Raw genomic sequence first — 15,736 nt, 5'->3', positions numbered from 1 at the left:
CTACGACCCGGCTATTACTCACGGCAGAAATATTCCTAAATATTTACAGACATCAGAGCACTCCGGCCTCGGTCTCCGCTTTTATACTTCTTTTTTCTCCTTTTTTTTCGCTTTTTAATTATTATTTTTTTCTGATTATTATTGTAATTTTTAATAATAGTGAAGTTCACCCACGTCTAAGAGTACGCCTCGGAATTAGGCTGGGATTAGAAATATCCTGGCCTGGAGTTTGGACTAAAACACAGACTGGACAATTTTAAGACAGAAAGATACAAGAGCTGCTGCTTTTTTATCTTTTTTTTTTTTTTTTTTTTCCTTTTTCTATTTTTTTTCCATTTTTTGTTGTTTTAAGACCTTTTTTTTTTAAATCATTTTTTTCTGCGACTGTAGTGCAGGAACCCCCGATTTTATTTTTTTTTTTTTAATTTTTTTTTCCCCCCGCTTAGGCAGAGAAGAACTCACCCAAAACTCGGGGGAAAAAAAAAATAAAATAAAATAGAGGGGGTGAGAGGGAGAAAGAAAAAAGAAAAAAAAAAATCCCAACAACTAAACAAACAGCCGTATCCGTCCTGGGTTTTTATAAATAAGTTATAACATTCAAAGGGCTCACGGAACACATGCCAGCTTTGCAGAAAGCACCAAGAGAGCACAAGGACACAGACATTTAGAAGAACAACGAGAGCAGGAGGAGCATCTGGAAATAAAATTTAATTAATATTTTTTTAAAAAAACAAAACAAAACAAAACAAAACAAAAAAAACAACCTCCAAAAGAGAAGCACGACACGAGCTCAGTCCCGGGATAACGGTACCAACAGGAGTTAGGGGGAGGTTTTTTGTGGTTTTTTTTGGGATAAATCCACCACATGCCGAACAGAAGGTGCCTCACTGTACAGTACTCGGAAACTACGGAGCTGATTTCTTTTATCATTCACTCGGGGGTTTTTTTCTTCTGTTTTTTTTTATTAATATTATTTCTTCCTTTTTTTTTTTTTTTTTTTTTTTTCTTGTTGCTTGTTATTATTATTATTATTTAATTTATTTTTCTCTCTCGCCCGTCTCCTCTTCTTCTTCATCATCATCATCAACATCTTCTCCTTTTATATTTTATTTTATTTTTGATTTTATTTTTCCCCCTCCTCCTGCTGCTGCTGGTCGATGCTGGAGGTTTTCAGGGCTGAAAGGCGCTGCCCGCCGAGGCCAAGCTCATGCTTTTCAGTTTATTATCCTTCTTCCACTTCATCCGTCGGTTCTGGAACCAGATTTTGATCTGGCGCTCGGAGAGGCAGAGAGCGTGAGCGATCTCTATTCTCCTCCTGCGGGTGAGATATCTATTGAAGTGGAATTCCTTTTCCAACTCCAGGGTCTGGTAGCGAGTGTACGCTGTCCTCGCCCTCTTCCCGTCTGGTCCAGTCATGTCTGTTTAACACGGACAACAGCGGGGGTTTGCGTTTGCCTCCTTCTGCTCCCATCATTCTTTTTTTTATTATTTTTTAATATATATATATATCTTTAAGATATAATTTTAAGGCTGTTTTTCGCGCCTTTTTTTTTTTTTTTTTTTTTTTTTTTTTTTTTGTTTTTTTTTTGGTTAACCCCGAGGTTAAATATCTGTGTCCCCCCCCACCCCAAATATCAGCTCCCCCCTCCTCTTCTCTCTCTGCCTTTTTATTTTTGCTCCCAGCCCCCCACCTCACACGTGGAAATCCCCCCACCGGAGCCGACATTCCCCACTGGAGATCCATAATTTAACCGGGGAAAGAGAGCTCTGGGAAAATCTCTGCTCTTTGATTTTTTTTTCCTCTCTCTCTCTCTGTCCCTCCTGGGTGTTCCCGGGGCTTTGGGCAGGTTTTGGTGCCTCTCTCTCTCTCTCTTTTTTTTTTTTTTTTTTTTAATTTTTATTATTTTTTTTCCTCCAGCAGAAAAACCGGGAATTGAGCGAGCAGGGAAATTACAGAGGGGGTGACTCTTCTTTTTTTTTTTCTCCCCGTGTATCTCCCGGTGGTTTCGGGGGGTTTGTCAAGGGCGGAATTGTCAGGAATAAACGCAGGGAATCAAGGGCAGGACACAAGGCTGCGAGCCCCATCTGTGCCTATAATGCCATTTTAATGGTCAATTCTTCCCTCTCCAACCCCCCCAGCTCACCCCAAGGAACACTCTCCCGGCCTCGATTTTTAAATTACCTTTCTCCCACCATCCGCAAGAGCTTAAAATAATAATAACAGCAATAACAGAAAGCGCCGGTTCGGCGGCGAGGGGAGCGAAATGGGAAATAAAAATCGCCCCCCACAAACACACGCACGCAGAGATTATTATTTTTTTTTTTTTACCCCCTCCCCTCTCCCCTTTTCCAGGCGCCAGAGGCAGCTTTAGAGCGAGAAATACAAAAGCAATAAATAGCTGCGATTCTGATCAAAGCGCCTCCGCGGAATAAAAGGAAGGAGAGAGAGAGAGGAGGGGGAAAAAAAAAAAAAAAAAGAGAGAGTGAGGCTGGGGAGGGAGAGAGGAAAAAAAAAAATAAAAAAAGAGGAAGAAAAAGAGGGGAAAAAAAAAAACAAACCCAGAAATAAACAGGAGAGAAAAAAAAGAAAAGCAAAGGAGAGGAACGAGAGGTGGAGGAGGTTGTGCGGTAAAAATAAACAGCGGCGAGTCCAAAAAAAAAAAAAAAAAAAAAAAAAAAAGGAGAGAGAGAGGAAGGAGAGAGAGAGAGAGACACACACAGAGAAGTAGCTGTACCATGGCTAATGTGAAGTTTCCTCATCCAAGGGAATATCTGAGGTGCCTGCCCTTCTGTGGCCGCCGTGGAGGTCGCGATGGGCTCTGCCTGCGCTCGGGGGATGCTGCTGCTTATTGGAGTGCCCTCGTCGGCTCCCGAGGACGCGCTGGTCTCGTCTAGTTCTGTGAAATTAGTGGTGGCGGCGGCAGAAGGAGCCGGCTCGGAGGGGGACGGGGCGGGTTTGTTGCCGCCGTGGCTCTCGCTGTTGGAGCAGGGCAGGGAGTCGGGAGAAGATAAGGAGCAGCTGGCCGCCTGTCTAAACCTGCTCTCTTGAGCTGGAGAAGGGAAACCGCGGGAGCTCTCGCCCACAGCCCCAAAGTGACTGGAGGAGGCTGAGCGGTTGATGCTAAGGTCCATCCCATTGTAGTTGTAGCCATAAGAGCTGGAATGCATGGTGCTTGAATCTCTGTAAGAACCGTTCATGGAACTGCCGGTCCCATAATTTAGTAACTGATAGTCGGGGCCATTTGGGTAGCGCCCTGAGAACGAGTTTACAAAGTAAGAGCTCATTTGGGTTATTTTGGAGGGCTTGATTTGTGGCTCGTGGTCGTTATAACCCCCGTGCTTGACGATTTATGATGTATTAATGAATTATAGCAACGCACTGTACTTCGTTTTTGCTATGTACGCGGCCAAATATGGGGGGAGGGTGGGGGGCGCGTTTGGGCGTCACGTGCTTTTGTTGACCAGTCGTAAATTCTCAGCGATGACCTCAAGAGGTAATTCATGCTCTATGGTTACAAATAATGACGAGAGCGGAGCCGGTTTTAGGCCCAAAGTCGCCCCCCAAATCCGCCGCCGCCATCGGCCCCCGCCCGGGCGGAGCGCGCCACCTGCCGGCCGCGCACAGTCACCGCCCTTAATTAATCCTCGCCTTAATGATTTTGGGGGACGGGGGGGGGGTGACATCATCCGACATCCATTCCTCCACCAAAAAAAAAAAAAAAAAAATTTTTTTTTTTTGCTCTTCTTCTTCACCCCCGTTTCGTTTCTGTTAGGTTTCACCTGCCTTTTTCTTTTTTCTTTCTTTCTCTTTTTTATTATTATTTTTAAATTTTTTTTTGTATTTTTGGTGGGTTTTTTGTATTTTTTTGTAATTTTTTTATATTTTTTTAGTGTTTTTTAGTGGTTTTTTTTGGCTTTTTGGGATTTTTTTTTTCTTTAAAAAAATAAACCAGCCGGCGCTGGGAGCGCGAGGGGAGGGCGCGGCGCGTCCTGCGTTTGTTCTGCAGAAGTTTTGAGGTGAAAGGTTTTTTTTGGGGGGTGTCCGGAGTTGGAAAAGTGGTTGACGAAAAGCTGCGGGTTCATTTTTTTTTGGTGGTTTTTTTTTTGGGAGATGCTGGTGGTTTCTCCGCGCTTGTTCCGCCGGGAAAATCGAGGTGCCTTCGCTTCTCTTGCATCCAGCCAGGAGCTCGCACCTTCATTCTGGAACGGGGATAAAAATCATAATAAAAAACCAAAAAAATCCACCTTGGAAAGAAAAAAAAAAAAAAAATGGGTGGGAGAAAGGAAAAAAGAGAGGCCGAATCCGGCCGGGGGAAGAGTTGGCAGCGTCCCTTTTCAGGGTGTTCCTGTCCTTGAGCATTTCCACTCGGAGCCTTGTGGGTTTTTTTCCTTCCCCTCTGTTGACCTGCGAAGGAAAATCGGGGAGCAAAAGCGCTCCGAGCTTGGGGAAAACGTTGGGAAAGAGCTTTTTTTTATCTTTTAGGCGTTACTTTCCTTCTTCTCTTTCCTCTCTCCTCCTTCTCTTTTTTCTCTCTCTCCTTTTCATTTTCTTTTTTTTTTTTTCTTGTATTTCCTTCTTTTTTTCCTTTTTTTTTCTTTTATTTTTTTTTTTCTCTTTTCCTTCCAAGGCACTTGAGGAATTTCGTGCTCTCTGCCTGCAACTCGTCGGGAATTACGGGCCATATTGAAAGTGACATATAATTATAATAATTACGGGCAATGAAAAGCGTGGCAATAACAGTAAATGTCCCTACAGCTGTGAAGCTTCTGCCTGAATTGATTTTAAAAGTGACGGACATTAAAACGCGGCTCGTGGCTCTGAGGGGGGGGTTCTGCTGGGGATAAAGAGGCACGAGATGTTCCCTCTGTTCCCTCCTCACCCTTTTTTATTTTTTTTTTTTTCCCCAAAATCGGTCGAGTTTCCAGTCGCAAACCTCCAGCAGATAAAAAAAAAAAATACCAAAAAAAGCTTCTCTTTTCATTCTTCTTTCATTCTTTCATTCTTCTTTCATTCTTCTTTCATTCTTTCATTCCATTCCCCCTCTAAAGGCAAGGAAAAGTAAAAAAAAAAAAAAATACCAAAAAAAGCCTCTCCTTTTTCATTCTTTCATTCTTTCATTCCATTCCCCCTCTAAACGCAGGGAAAAGTTGGATTTTTAGCAGGGAGGAGCACAAAACCTTCCCCAAGCCAAGGAGCCACTGGAGAAAATAAAATTCTTTCCTCTCCAAACAGCTCCATTCAGAATTTTTATGCCTTTTTTTTTTTTCCCCTCATCTCCCACTTTAAACGGCGCTGATATTTTTTTTTTTTAATTTATTTTTATTTCCGGGGTAAAACTCCTGGAAATCTGGGAAATTTTTTTAATAATTTTTTTTTTTTTTTTTTTTTGGCCACATTTTCGCTTTGATTCGAGGGCGAGGAGCAAAGGAGCAGATGTTTGAAAGATGCCGGGCAAATGTTGGGTATCTCCGGTGGATAAATGAGAGCGCAGTTTTTGCCCGTTTCCTTGATTTATTACGGAGATGGGCCGGCGTTCCCTCATAACTCTTTGTACTGTAACAATAAAAAATAAATAAAAAAGAGAGAGAGAGAGAAAGAGAGAGAGAGGAGCTAAAGGCAGAAATGTCAGCCAGGAAATGCTCTGGGTGAAAGGGCTTCCACTTCAGATTCAAATAAAAATAAAAATAAAAATAAAAATAAAAATAAAAAATAAAGATAAAAATACAGATAAAAAATAAAGATAAAAATCAAGATAAAAATTAATATATATAAAAATATATATATAAAAAATAAAGATAAAAAGGAGTGGAAATCAGATATATCTGTCCACTGTAACTTTAGGAGACGTGGCCACTCAGAGGGGAGCAAAAAAAAAAAATAGAATAGAATAAAATAGAATAAAATAGAATAAAATAGAATAAAATAGAATAAAATCTCCTTTTCAACTCTCTGCTCCTCAAGAATCCGCCCGGAAAAAGGGCAAAATCCCCCTGAACGCAGCGCCAATAATGACAGGGGAGGGGGGTGAGATCGAAGACTTGGCTTTTATTAGAGAATTCCATGGTCATACCTAAGACAAACTCCAAAAACCACAACACGTACAAAAAAATTAATAAAATAGAACTTTCTGTCGTTGTTGCTTCTTTTTTTCTTTTTTTTTTCCCCCGCTTTTTTTTTTTTATTTTTAATTTTTTTTTTTAGCCTTGTAGGTAGTACTCGTTCTTTCAGTAGATATTTTTTGCTTTTTAAAATTAAAAAAAAAAAAGGCCAAAAAAAAAAAAGAAAAAATCACAACCCCCCCACCCCAAAAACTAATTACAAAGAACCCCGGAGTTTGATTAATTTACCAAAGGAGGGGAAAAAAAATTAAAAGGGAAAATTAAAAAAAAAAAACAACCCCAACTTATATCAACCGTGCATGAGACATTTTTACAAACTTAGGACAATAAACACCCCAAATGACATATATTGCAGCACTTCCATTAAATACAAGAGTTAGCAGATTACTAACAGTGACACCAAGGGTAGAAACACGGCTAGGAGTCCTTTTTTTAATTTTTTTTTTTTTTTTTTCCCCCTTTTTTTTTTTTCTCTTTCCTTTTCTTTCCCTCCTTTTTTTTTTTTCTCTCTCTCTCTCTTTCCATCTGTTCGCTTTTTAATTATTATTATTATTAATATTAATATTATTCCATTTCGTGTGTAGGGAGGGGATGAAGAGGGAATAAAAGGGAGGGGAAAAAAATATTCAAAAAGCGATTAGGAGCCGGATTTTTGTGTGTTTGTGGGTTCTTTTTTTGTTGTTGTTGTTGTTTTTGGACCAAATCCTTGGGAATTGGAGTTCGGGGACGTTGTTGGCCCAAACTTTGTGGCCGAGGGTTTGTCCCTGACAGGCAGCGCACAGCCCCCTCATCCTCATCTTCATCCTCATCCTCATCTTCATCCTCATCCTCCTCATCCTCATCCTCTCACACTCCCTCCCTTCCTAAATTTAATTTTTTTTTTTTTGTCATTTTCTGGTCCCTTTTTTTTTTTCCGCTCCTTTTAAATGACACACTTTTAAATTTCCCTCCCCCACCCCCCTCTTTTTTTTTTTTTTTTTCTTTTTTCCCCCTTTTTTTCTTTTTTTTTTTAATTTTTAATTTTTTCTTTTTTTTTTTTTAATGCGCCTTCACTCGGCCGCTTTCTCCTCCTCCTCCTCGGCGCTGAGCTGCGAGGAGTTGAGCAGTTTGTTCTCTTTTTTCCACTTCATGCGGCGGTTCTGGAACCAGATTTTGATCTGGCGCTCGGTGAGACACAGCGAATGCGCGATCTCGATGCGCCTCCTCCTCGTCAGGTAGCGATTGAAGTGAAATTCCTTCTCCAGCTCCAAGGTCTGGTACCTGGTGTAGGTCTGGCGGCCTCGGCGACCGCTGGGCCCGAAGGAAGAACCTGCGACACCCGCGAGGGAGGAGGGCAAAAAAATATGATTAAACCCCCCAAAAAATCACCAAAAAATAGGAAACAACCGGGGGAAAAAAATAAAAAAATAAAGGAAAATAAAAGAGCTGAATGGGGAAAAGGAAGGGAAGGCCGAGGATGATTTTATTTTTTTATTTTGGTGGGGGGGAGGATGGCTCCATCCTAAATTTTTTAGGGGCAGCTCCAGGATGAACCAGGAGCGCTGCGGGCAAAAAATAAGAGAGAGAGAGAGAGAGAGAGAGAGAGAGACAGGGCGAGATCCATCTTCTTGGGGGATGAGGGATGGCAAGGTGTTGTCCCGAAGCTGCCCCTCCTTTCGCTGCCCTGCCCCGCGCTCCTTTCCGCCACAGCCCTTAATAGATCGCGCCGTTTAAGCAATAATGAAGTGAATCGATCTGCCCCGAGCCCGCATTAAACAGGACACAACACTTCATGTGTCCCCCCCCCGCCCCAGCGCTAATGGACATCAATTTGGAACTTAAAAGGCATCAAATGCATCTCTAAACGCGGCCGAGGCAGAGCGGAGGGGAGGTTTTTTATTATTATTATTATTTTTTCTTTCCCCCTTAACTTATCTTCTCTTTTTTTTTTAATTATTATTATTATTACTGTTCTTCTTGTTATTATTGCTGTCGCAATTCTGAGTGAGGAAACAGCACTTCAAGAAGTCATAGATCACACAGAGGTGGGGTAAGGGGGGGAAAAAAAAAAAACAGGAAAAATCCTCCCCGGGCAGACTTTTCATTAAGTGCGAGCGGCATTAAAAATGCAACCGTCTCCGGGCAAAGCGTTTAAACACTTTTTTTTTTTTTTTTTTTTTAAATATCATTTAACTCGGGGAAAAGGAGAGAGAGAGAGGGAGAGGGAGCAGCGTGTGGGGGTGAGGCTGGGGCTGTGTGTGTAAAGTCATCCAGATCTGATTTAGAGAAGATATCTCCTGCCCTGCGCGTGTGGGGCAGCGACAGAGACAAATCGCCGTGGCTGAGTGACACGCAAACAGGAATGTGGCAAAAAAAAAAACCCCAAAAAAACCCCAAAAAACAAAGAGAGGGGTAAACAGACAGGGAGGGGAGGTAAAAAAATTAAAGTTTTGGGGTTTAAAAGTTCCCAGCTTAAGGCGGGGAGAGAAAACCTCGGAAGTTTTGGAGCGCGTTTCGAGCCTCTCACATCTCCCAAGTTGTTTTGTTTTGTTTTGTTTTTTTTTCCAACCCGCTGGAAGTTTGGGGCTCTAAAAAAAAAAAAAAAAGCCAGAACCTTCCTCCTGCATCCCTGGCTCTCTCTCTCTCACTCTCACTCTCTCTCTCTCTCCCCGCCGCGAACAAATAAGAATCGGGATGGGGGGAGGAGATAAAAACGGACGGCATTTATTTCTTTTTAAAAGAATCAACTCACTATTGCAAGAGTTCATCCGCTGCATCCAAGGATAAACGGGCGCGGAACACTTTTGCTCTTCGCTCTCTCCGAAGGCGCTTTTGCTCTGAGCGCAATCCGCTTTGCGCGTTTCGAAAGGCGCCTCATCCAGACCGGGAGGGGCGCACGGAGGATCCTTCTCTCGGAAAAAACCTCCGTAGTCACAAGAAGAGCCTCGGCCGCCGAAAGCCGCGGGGTTTTGTTGGTAATAAGCAGAAGAGGTGTAGCTCTTGTCCTGAGCGTTGGTTCCGTAGGTGGCGGGGTAGTGGCGCAGAGGATCCGCGTAGCCAGAAGGGTAGAGCGGCAGTTGTCCCAAAAAAGGTTCCTGTCCCGGCGCCAGGCTCACCGGGAAGGTCGAGTTGACAAAATAAGAACTCATCGGAAAGGAGACGCGCACACGGAGAGAGACACAGAGAGACAGACAGAGAGAGAGAGAGAAAGAGGAGAGAGGAAAAAAAAAAAAAAATTCACCCCCTCCCCGGTTTGGGTCGGGGGTCGCTGTCGGGTTGGTTTGTTGGTGGTTATTTTTGGTGGTGGTGGTGGTTGGTGGTGGCGGCCGTGGTGGTGGTGGTGGTGGTGTTGCTGCCGTCCCGCTTTGGTTTTGTTTTGTTTGGGGTTGTTGTTGTTGGGTTGTTATTTTTTTTTTTTTTTTTTTTAAAGTTAATTTTTTTTTTTTTTTTTTTTTTTTTTGCCCGGCCTTTTATGATTTGTTGTGTTTTATAGTCCGAGTGGTTTAGCTATTAGTGGTATATCGGAGATTGGGTTTTTAGCTGAAGGGAGATGGCGTGGTGCCAGCGAGGGACACAAGGAAATACAACCATCTGATCACGGGCTGACCAATAGCAGGCGCCTGAGGTTGCAAAATAGCACCCGTGAGGAGCCGGGATTGCACCAGGGACCCCCAGGAACAAACCGTGCCCCCCTCCTCCCCTCCCTCTTAAACAACAGAAAGGCACCCCCTTAACCAAATAGATAATATCTGCCCCAAGAAACCTGCTGGCGGCGAGCTGAGAGCTTCAGCGATAAATAAACGTGTTTCCCCCACCTCGTTCCTCCTCCTCCTCCTCTTCTTCCTCCACCCCCCGGAGCCCCACGGCGCTGCCAGCGCCTAAATCTTTATATTTACACCCAGAAATAATAATAATAATAATAATTAAAAACACCCCACCCGATGGAGGTGATCGGAGAGAGGGAAGGAAAAGGAAAAAAAAAAAAAAAAAAAAGAGGGGAAAACAACAAAAAAAAAAGTTAATTACTCGCGTTGGTCAAACTTGAACCCTTCGCGTGTGAGGAATGTCCGAGCGCTCCGCCAGGAGTTGGATGAAATGAGGTGGGGGGAAAAAAGGGGCGAGAAAGGTGAAATGAAAAGTTTTGGGGGGGTGTTTTTTCGGTCAGAAGTTTGTTAAAAGGAGGAGAGTCCACAGCCGCGCCGCGCTCGGGTCGGGCTCCGTGAGGAGAAATCGCTTTTTGACAACTTGGTTCGCTCCGCGCCGCGTTAATTACCGCCCCAATTTAATTAACACTCCCCGCTCAGCAAAACCCCAGCCCCAAATTCGCTCTGCTCTCCGCCGCATCGCATCTTTACACTTTTTCTCGGCATTTCGGGACATAAATTGGGGGGGAAAAAACACCAAAAAACCCCAAAAAAATCGCAATATTTCCGTCCTGCCTTGGCCAAACCTCGCTCTCCCCTCCGGTGGCCGGCACCGCATTGTGCCCTCTTGCGTTTTTTTGTTAATCCCAGCCCCACGCCCGACCTTTTCTGGCCAAAGACGAGTCCTGGATGAGGGGGAAACGCGGAATTTATCGATGGGGACCGACCCCGGCCGGTTCCAGGGGAGCGGAGCCGCCGCTGTGACGGTGCTGGAGGCTCCCTGTGCCCCCCTTCGAGCCCATAAAATACCGATTTTATTCCGATTAAAGCCCTCTCAAAGGGTGACACCTCGTTATTCTGAAAGCTCCGCTTGGCTTTGGGGTTTTTAAATTTAATTTAATTTAATTTTTGGCCTTTTTTTTTGGGAAATCCTCTCCCGGATTTCCTCTCTTGGCTCTACCTGCGCATCCCCCCCGCCCAGAGCTCCGAGCTGGCTCAAGGTGGGGAATCGAAGATTTTCTCGCCTCTTTTATCGTTTTGAGGAGGTTTTTCAAGGGGGAAAAAAAATAATCAAAATCAAAGCAGAGGAAAATCACCGCCAAAAATAAAAAAATAAATAAATAAAAAAAAAAAAAAAAAAAAAAACCCATTCAAAGAAAAAGAATTTTTTTTTAAAAGGAAAAGCAAATCCACCTAAATTAACCCCAGCACCACCCCCACTAACAGCGTTTTATCAAGGGCTCGTTTCCTGTCCGATTTTTGTCACCATCTGTCTGTCAGGGGAGCGGGGAGCCGAAATACCTCGAAAAAATCTGTGAATTGTGTGCGCCACAAATTTCAAATCCCACATTTCCCTGCTCTGGCCGGAGCTGCCAGAGCTTCGAGTGCCTCGGAACAAAAAAAAAAAAAAAAAAAAAGCGGCATCTTATTACCCGGTAATTTATTTTCAACGCCTTGTTTACAGCAGCCAAGAGGCCAAAGATTGTTCCGTGGCACGGCCGCGATGAAACATCGATGTAACTCGGAGAATTCAAGGAAATAACAGGCGGAGGAAGTGGTTTTCCATCCGCCTCCCCTTCACCTCCCGCCCCTGCCTGATGATAATCTCTTCGATTTGTTCTTGCAGAGTTTCCCCCACATTTTTTTTTTTTTTTTCTTTTTTTTTTCTTTTTTTTTTTTTTTTTTTTTTTTTTTGGGTGGTGGGAGGAACGGAGCCGAACTGGCCAAAAGGTGGGGAAAAAATGAAATTTAAAAAAAAAAAATTTAAATATGTTATAGAAAGGAAAGGAAAGGGAAAACAACCTAAAAAAGAGTGAAAAAAAATTTAAAAAAAATTAAAAAGGGAAGAAAAAAAAAGCTTAAAAAAGGAGAGAGGAACGATGAGTAGAGAAGAAAGAGGGGAAAAATAGGGGGAAAAAGGAGAAAAATGAGGAAAAAAAGGGAAAAAAAAGCTGTGCGAAGAGGCAGAGCAGCTCGGCAGCAGCAGAGCATTTCATCCCGTCCTGGAGTTACGCAATTTTAGTGCCTCTGTAAAAAAAATTATCAGGCGCCAGCAGCCCCTGCGAGGAAATTTTTTTTTTGGAGGGCAGAGAGAGATGGGGATGTGCTGATAGGAACAACACGATCTGCCGGGGTTAAAAAAAATAAAATAAATTAAAATAAATGTTTGCCCTCGTGTTTTTTTTTTTTTTTTTCCGCCGCTCCTGGCGGGATTGCTGTGCTAATAAATCCCTCGAAATAGTTGGGGAAAGAGCAAAAAAATTAAAAAATAATTAGAAAAAAGGGGAAAAAATCTTGCTCGTTATAACAATTTGTGGTGGGAACAGGCTCTTTGCAGAGTTTGGACCGTCTGCCTTTTAAAAGGGAAATTAAACCCGCACTCATTTGAAGCGGGCCGCTCGCTAATTGGGCGTTGCTGCCATCCCTGAAATAATCACGATAAATAGATTAATTAAAAATATCTTTCCTCTCGCGAGCTCGACCCCCTTCACCGACGGAGGGGAAAAAAAAAAAAAAGAAAAAAAAAAAAAAAAAAAGAAAAAAAAAAAAAAAAGCTAAAATTGATTCCCAAAGTGAGAAAAAAAACCCCAAAAAACCTCCCCAAAAAAAACCCAACCCAAAGCCTGTCATAGTTTTCATCTTCCTGAGGGTCAGGCCCGCGCTGTAATTGATTCGCCACCTCTGATACATTTAAATCCGAGGCGAGGGCTCAAAGCGCACTAAATCTCCCCGAACTGAGCCTCCTGCTCCAGGGTGGTTTCCATTCCCCCCTCAAATCCGAAGGTTTTAAATTGAAATTAAAATTTCCCCCATCGTCGTCTCAGCCGCCTCCAGTCCCGCGGAAATTTGAGACCAATAAATATAATTTTTTTTTGGATTTCTCGGTCTTTTCCAGCAGCTCCCTCAGTAACCAGGAAAGTTAAAACCGGGGGAAATTTGAGGGCTGGTTTTAATCAGATTTTTGGCTTTGTCTCCTCCAAAAAAACCCCAAAAAAACCCCAAAAAACCCCAAAAAAAACCCCCAAAAATTCCCACTCCGGGCTGGGGATGTGCGGAGAAGGGGCAATAAAGCGAGGAGGCAGCAGAAGGAGCAATTACAGATTAAACTGCGCTTTTCTCGGGCTCCTGACAGACATCGCTCCGGCGTCAGGGCACAAATAAAGATAAAGGGAAGGATTTAAGGGATTGGACAAGTTCTTTGGGGATTTTTTTGGGTTTTTTTTTTTTGGTTTTTTGGTGGTTTCCTGGCCAGCAGCCCCAGCAGAGCAGGAGGGACGAGGAGGGGATTAAAATAACACCCAAATATTTCAGGAACAGAGCGCGGTTTGTGCTCAGGGAGAAAAAGTTCAGCGCAGTTGGTTCCAATATATATTAAAAAAAAAATGAAAACTGTTTTTTTTCCCCTTTTTTTTTCTCTTTTTTTTCCCTTTTTTCCCCCACTTTTTTTTCCTCTTTTTTTTTTTTTCCTTTTTTTTTTCCCCTCTTTTTTTTTTTTTTTTTACTTTCCTCTTTTTTATTTTTTTTCACGGGGAATTGGAATTCCCGCTCCTTCTGAAGTGAGAACGCAGCGGGGGTTTCTCCCCTCGCCGGGGGAATTATTGCGGCCATAAAATCAAGCCAGGAGCGAACAGGGAAAAGGCTGGAAAAAAAAAAATCACCAAAAAAACCCCTCCTTATTCTTGGAATCCAGGCACAACAAAACCACCAGCAGCGGCTCCTGAACACACCCAAAATCAACTTGGAAACCAACCCCGGAGCCTTTAAAACAACGAGCCCCGGAGGCGTTTAAAAAAAAAAATTTAAAATTAAAAAAAAAAAATAATAAAAATTCCTCCTCTCTGCCCGGCTCAAAAGCGCCTGAAAGTTAATTTGCAGCGAATTGAAGTTTAATTTACCTGACTTCCCGTGCGGAGCGTAATAACCTTGTTAATGGCAGCTTTGAACAGCGGCGATAAAATCATCTGCCATTGTTCCATTAAAGAGGGCGGCTAATTATTAACAAGAAAATAATAATAATAATAATAATAAAAGAGAAATAATATTTAAAAAAAAAAAGGAAGGAGGAGGGGAGTAGAAGACACTGAGGGAACTTAAAGGAGCCGAATATTTCCGCGGAAACAATTCCAGGGGAAGGGGAATGAAGCAGGAGAAAGGGAAAAGGCCGGAGTGATGCGGGATTTACAACTCCGAACGCCTCAAACCGCACAAACTTTGAATTTATTTTCCCCCTTTTCATTTAAAATTTTTTTCCTAGTTTTTTCCGCCATCCCAGAACCTCCCAGGAGCTAAAAAAACACCCCAAAAAACCAACACAAAAAAAAAAAAAATCCCAAAACCTCAACCCAAAATTATTCCGGACCTAAACAGTTGCCAGGAAACTGCGGGGCACAAGGAGAAAACGAGAAGGGAGGGAGAGAGGAACCTTTTAAAAATAACAGGCTGGCATTGTCCCCGCCGAGGCGACAGTAACTTAAAAGTGACCCCTGAGCTGCCCCTGTCCCCAGCGGCCACCTCGGACCCCCCCGGACCCCCCCGGCCCGAGGCAGAGAGGAACCAAACTCCTCTGCCTTTCATTTTACTTCATTTTAGTTCGTTTTTATTCCGTTTTCTTGCCTTTCCCTCCGCGATTTTATTCGCTTTTCCCCCAATTTTATTCCATTTTTATTCTATTTTATTCCAATTTTATTCTATTTTATTCCATTTTTATTCCATTTTATTCCAATTTATTCCATTTTTATTCTATTTTATTCCATTTTATTCCATTTTACTCCATTTTCTTCTATTTTATTCCATTTTATTCCATTTTATTCCATTTTCTTCTATTTTCTTCCATTTTATTCCATTTTATTCCATTTTATTCCATTTTATTCCGTTTCCCCCATTCTATTCCGTTTGATTTCATTTTGTATCATTTGATTTCAGTTGATATCATTTGATTTGGGGTTTTTTCCCCCTTTCTAATATATTTTCAATGATCAACTCCCAAATCCGTCCTCTCCGGCCTCACAGAACTCGAGGCCGAGAAATTCTGGAAATTTATTTTTTTTGGGGGGGGTGGAGGGGGATATTTTAGACCAAAAAAACTCCTCCGGGGACCCTCCAAACCTGCCCAAATTTTGGATTTCTCGGTGATTTTCGGAAGAACCTCGCAGGTGTCAGGTGGAGGTGAGAGTCCCGCTCCCAGCCCGGGCAGGGTGGGGACATCCCGGGGGGGATCTGAGGGTTTGGGGACCCCCCGGAACCCCCCAGAACCCCCCGGAACCTCCCGGGAGCCGCCGCCGCTGACGGTAGATGGCAGCAAACGGCGGGGAATTGGCGAGTTCCCGGGGGAGCTTTAATTCCCCTTTTTATTCCCTTTAATTCCCCTTTTAATTCCCCTTTTTATTCCCTTTTTTTTAAAAAAATCTTTAATTCCCTTTTCCCCCTTTTTCCCCTTTTTTTATTCTCTTTAATTCCCGTTTTTTCCCCCTTTTATATTCCCTTTTATTCTCTTTTATTCCCTTTTATATTCCCTTTAATTCCCCCTTTTATTCCCTATTAAAAAATATTCTCTTTAATTCCCTTTCCCCGCTTTTTTCCCCTTTTAAAAATTCCCTTTAATTCTCTTTCTCCCCCTTTTTTATTCGCTGTTATTCCCTTTTATATTCCCTTTAATTCCCTTTTATTCCCTTTTATATTCCCTTTAATTCCATTTATTCCTTTTTTTATTCCCTGTAATTCCCTTTTTCCCTCTTTTTTATTCCCTTTAATTCCCTTTCCCCTTTTTTTTATTC

General features: G+C 42.7%; 2 protein-coding genes across 2 annotated transcripts; both read right to left on the bottom strand.

The window, feature by feature from the left end:
- Positions 1–1,145: 1,145 nt before the first annotated feature.
- On the bottom strand, positions 1,146–3,634 carry HOXB5 (homeobox B5). Its single transcript, XM_066340248.1, has 2 exons — positions 2,736–3,634; positions 1,146–1,418 (listed from the first exon to the last, which is right to left on the bottom strand). Exons 1-2 carry the CDS (start codon positions 3,283–3,285, stop codon positions 1,171–1,173), a joined length of 798 nt encoding a protein of 265 aa, XP_066196345.1. The 5' UTR covers positions 3,286–3,634; the 3' UTR covers positions 1,146–1,170.
- Positions 3,635–7,121: 3,487 nt separating this feature from the next.
- Positions 7,122–9,283, bottom strand: HOXB6 (homeobox B6). The gene is made up of 2 exons (XM_066340249.1): positions 8,852–9,283; positions 7,122–7,429 (listed from the first exon to the last, which is right to left on the bottom strand). Exons 1-2 carry the CDS (start codon positions 9,246–9,248, stop codon positions 7,170–7,172), a joined length of 657 nt encoding a protein of 218 aa, XP_066196346.1. The 5' UTR covers positions 9,249–9,283; the 3' UTR covers positions 7,122–7,169.
- Between the last annotated feature and the right edge of the window lie 6,453 nt (positions 9,284–15,736).

The sequence above is a fragment of the Sylvia atricapilla genome, unplaced genomic scaffold, assembly GCF_009819655.1.
Source record: "Sylvia atricapilla isolate bSylAtr1 unplaced genomic scaffold, bSylAtr1.pri scaffold_166_arrow_ctg1, whole genome shotgun sequence".
NCBI lineage: Eukaryota > Metazoa > Chordata > Aves > Passeriformes > Sylviidae > Sylvia > Sylvia atricapilla.
This window is presented reverse-complemented; position numbering and strand designations above follow the sequence as displayed.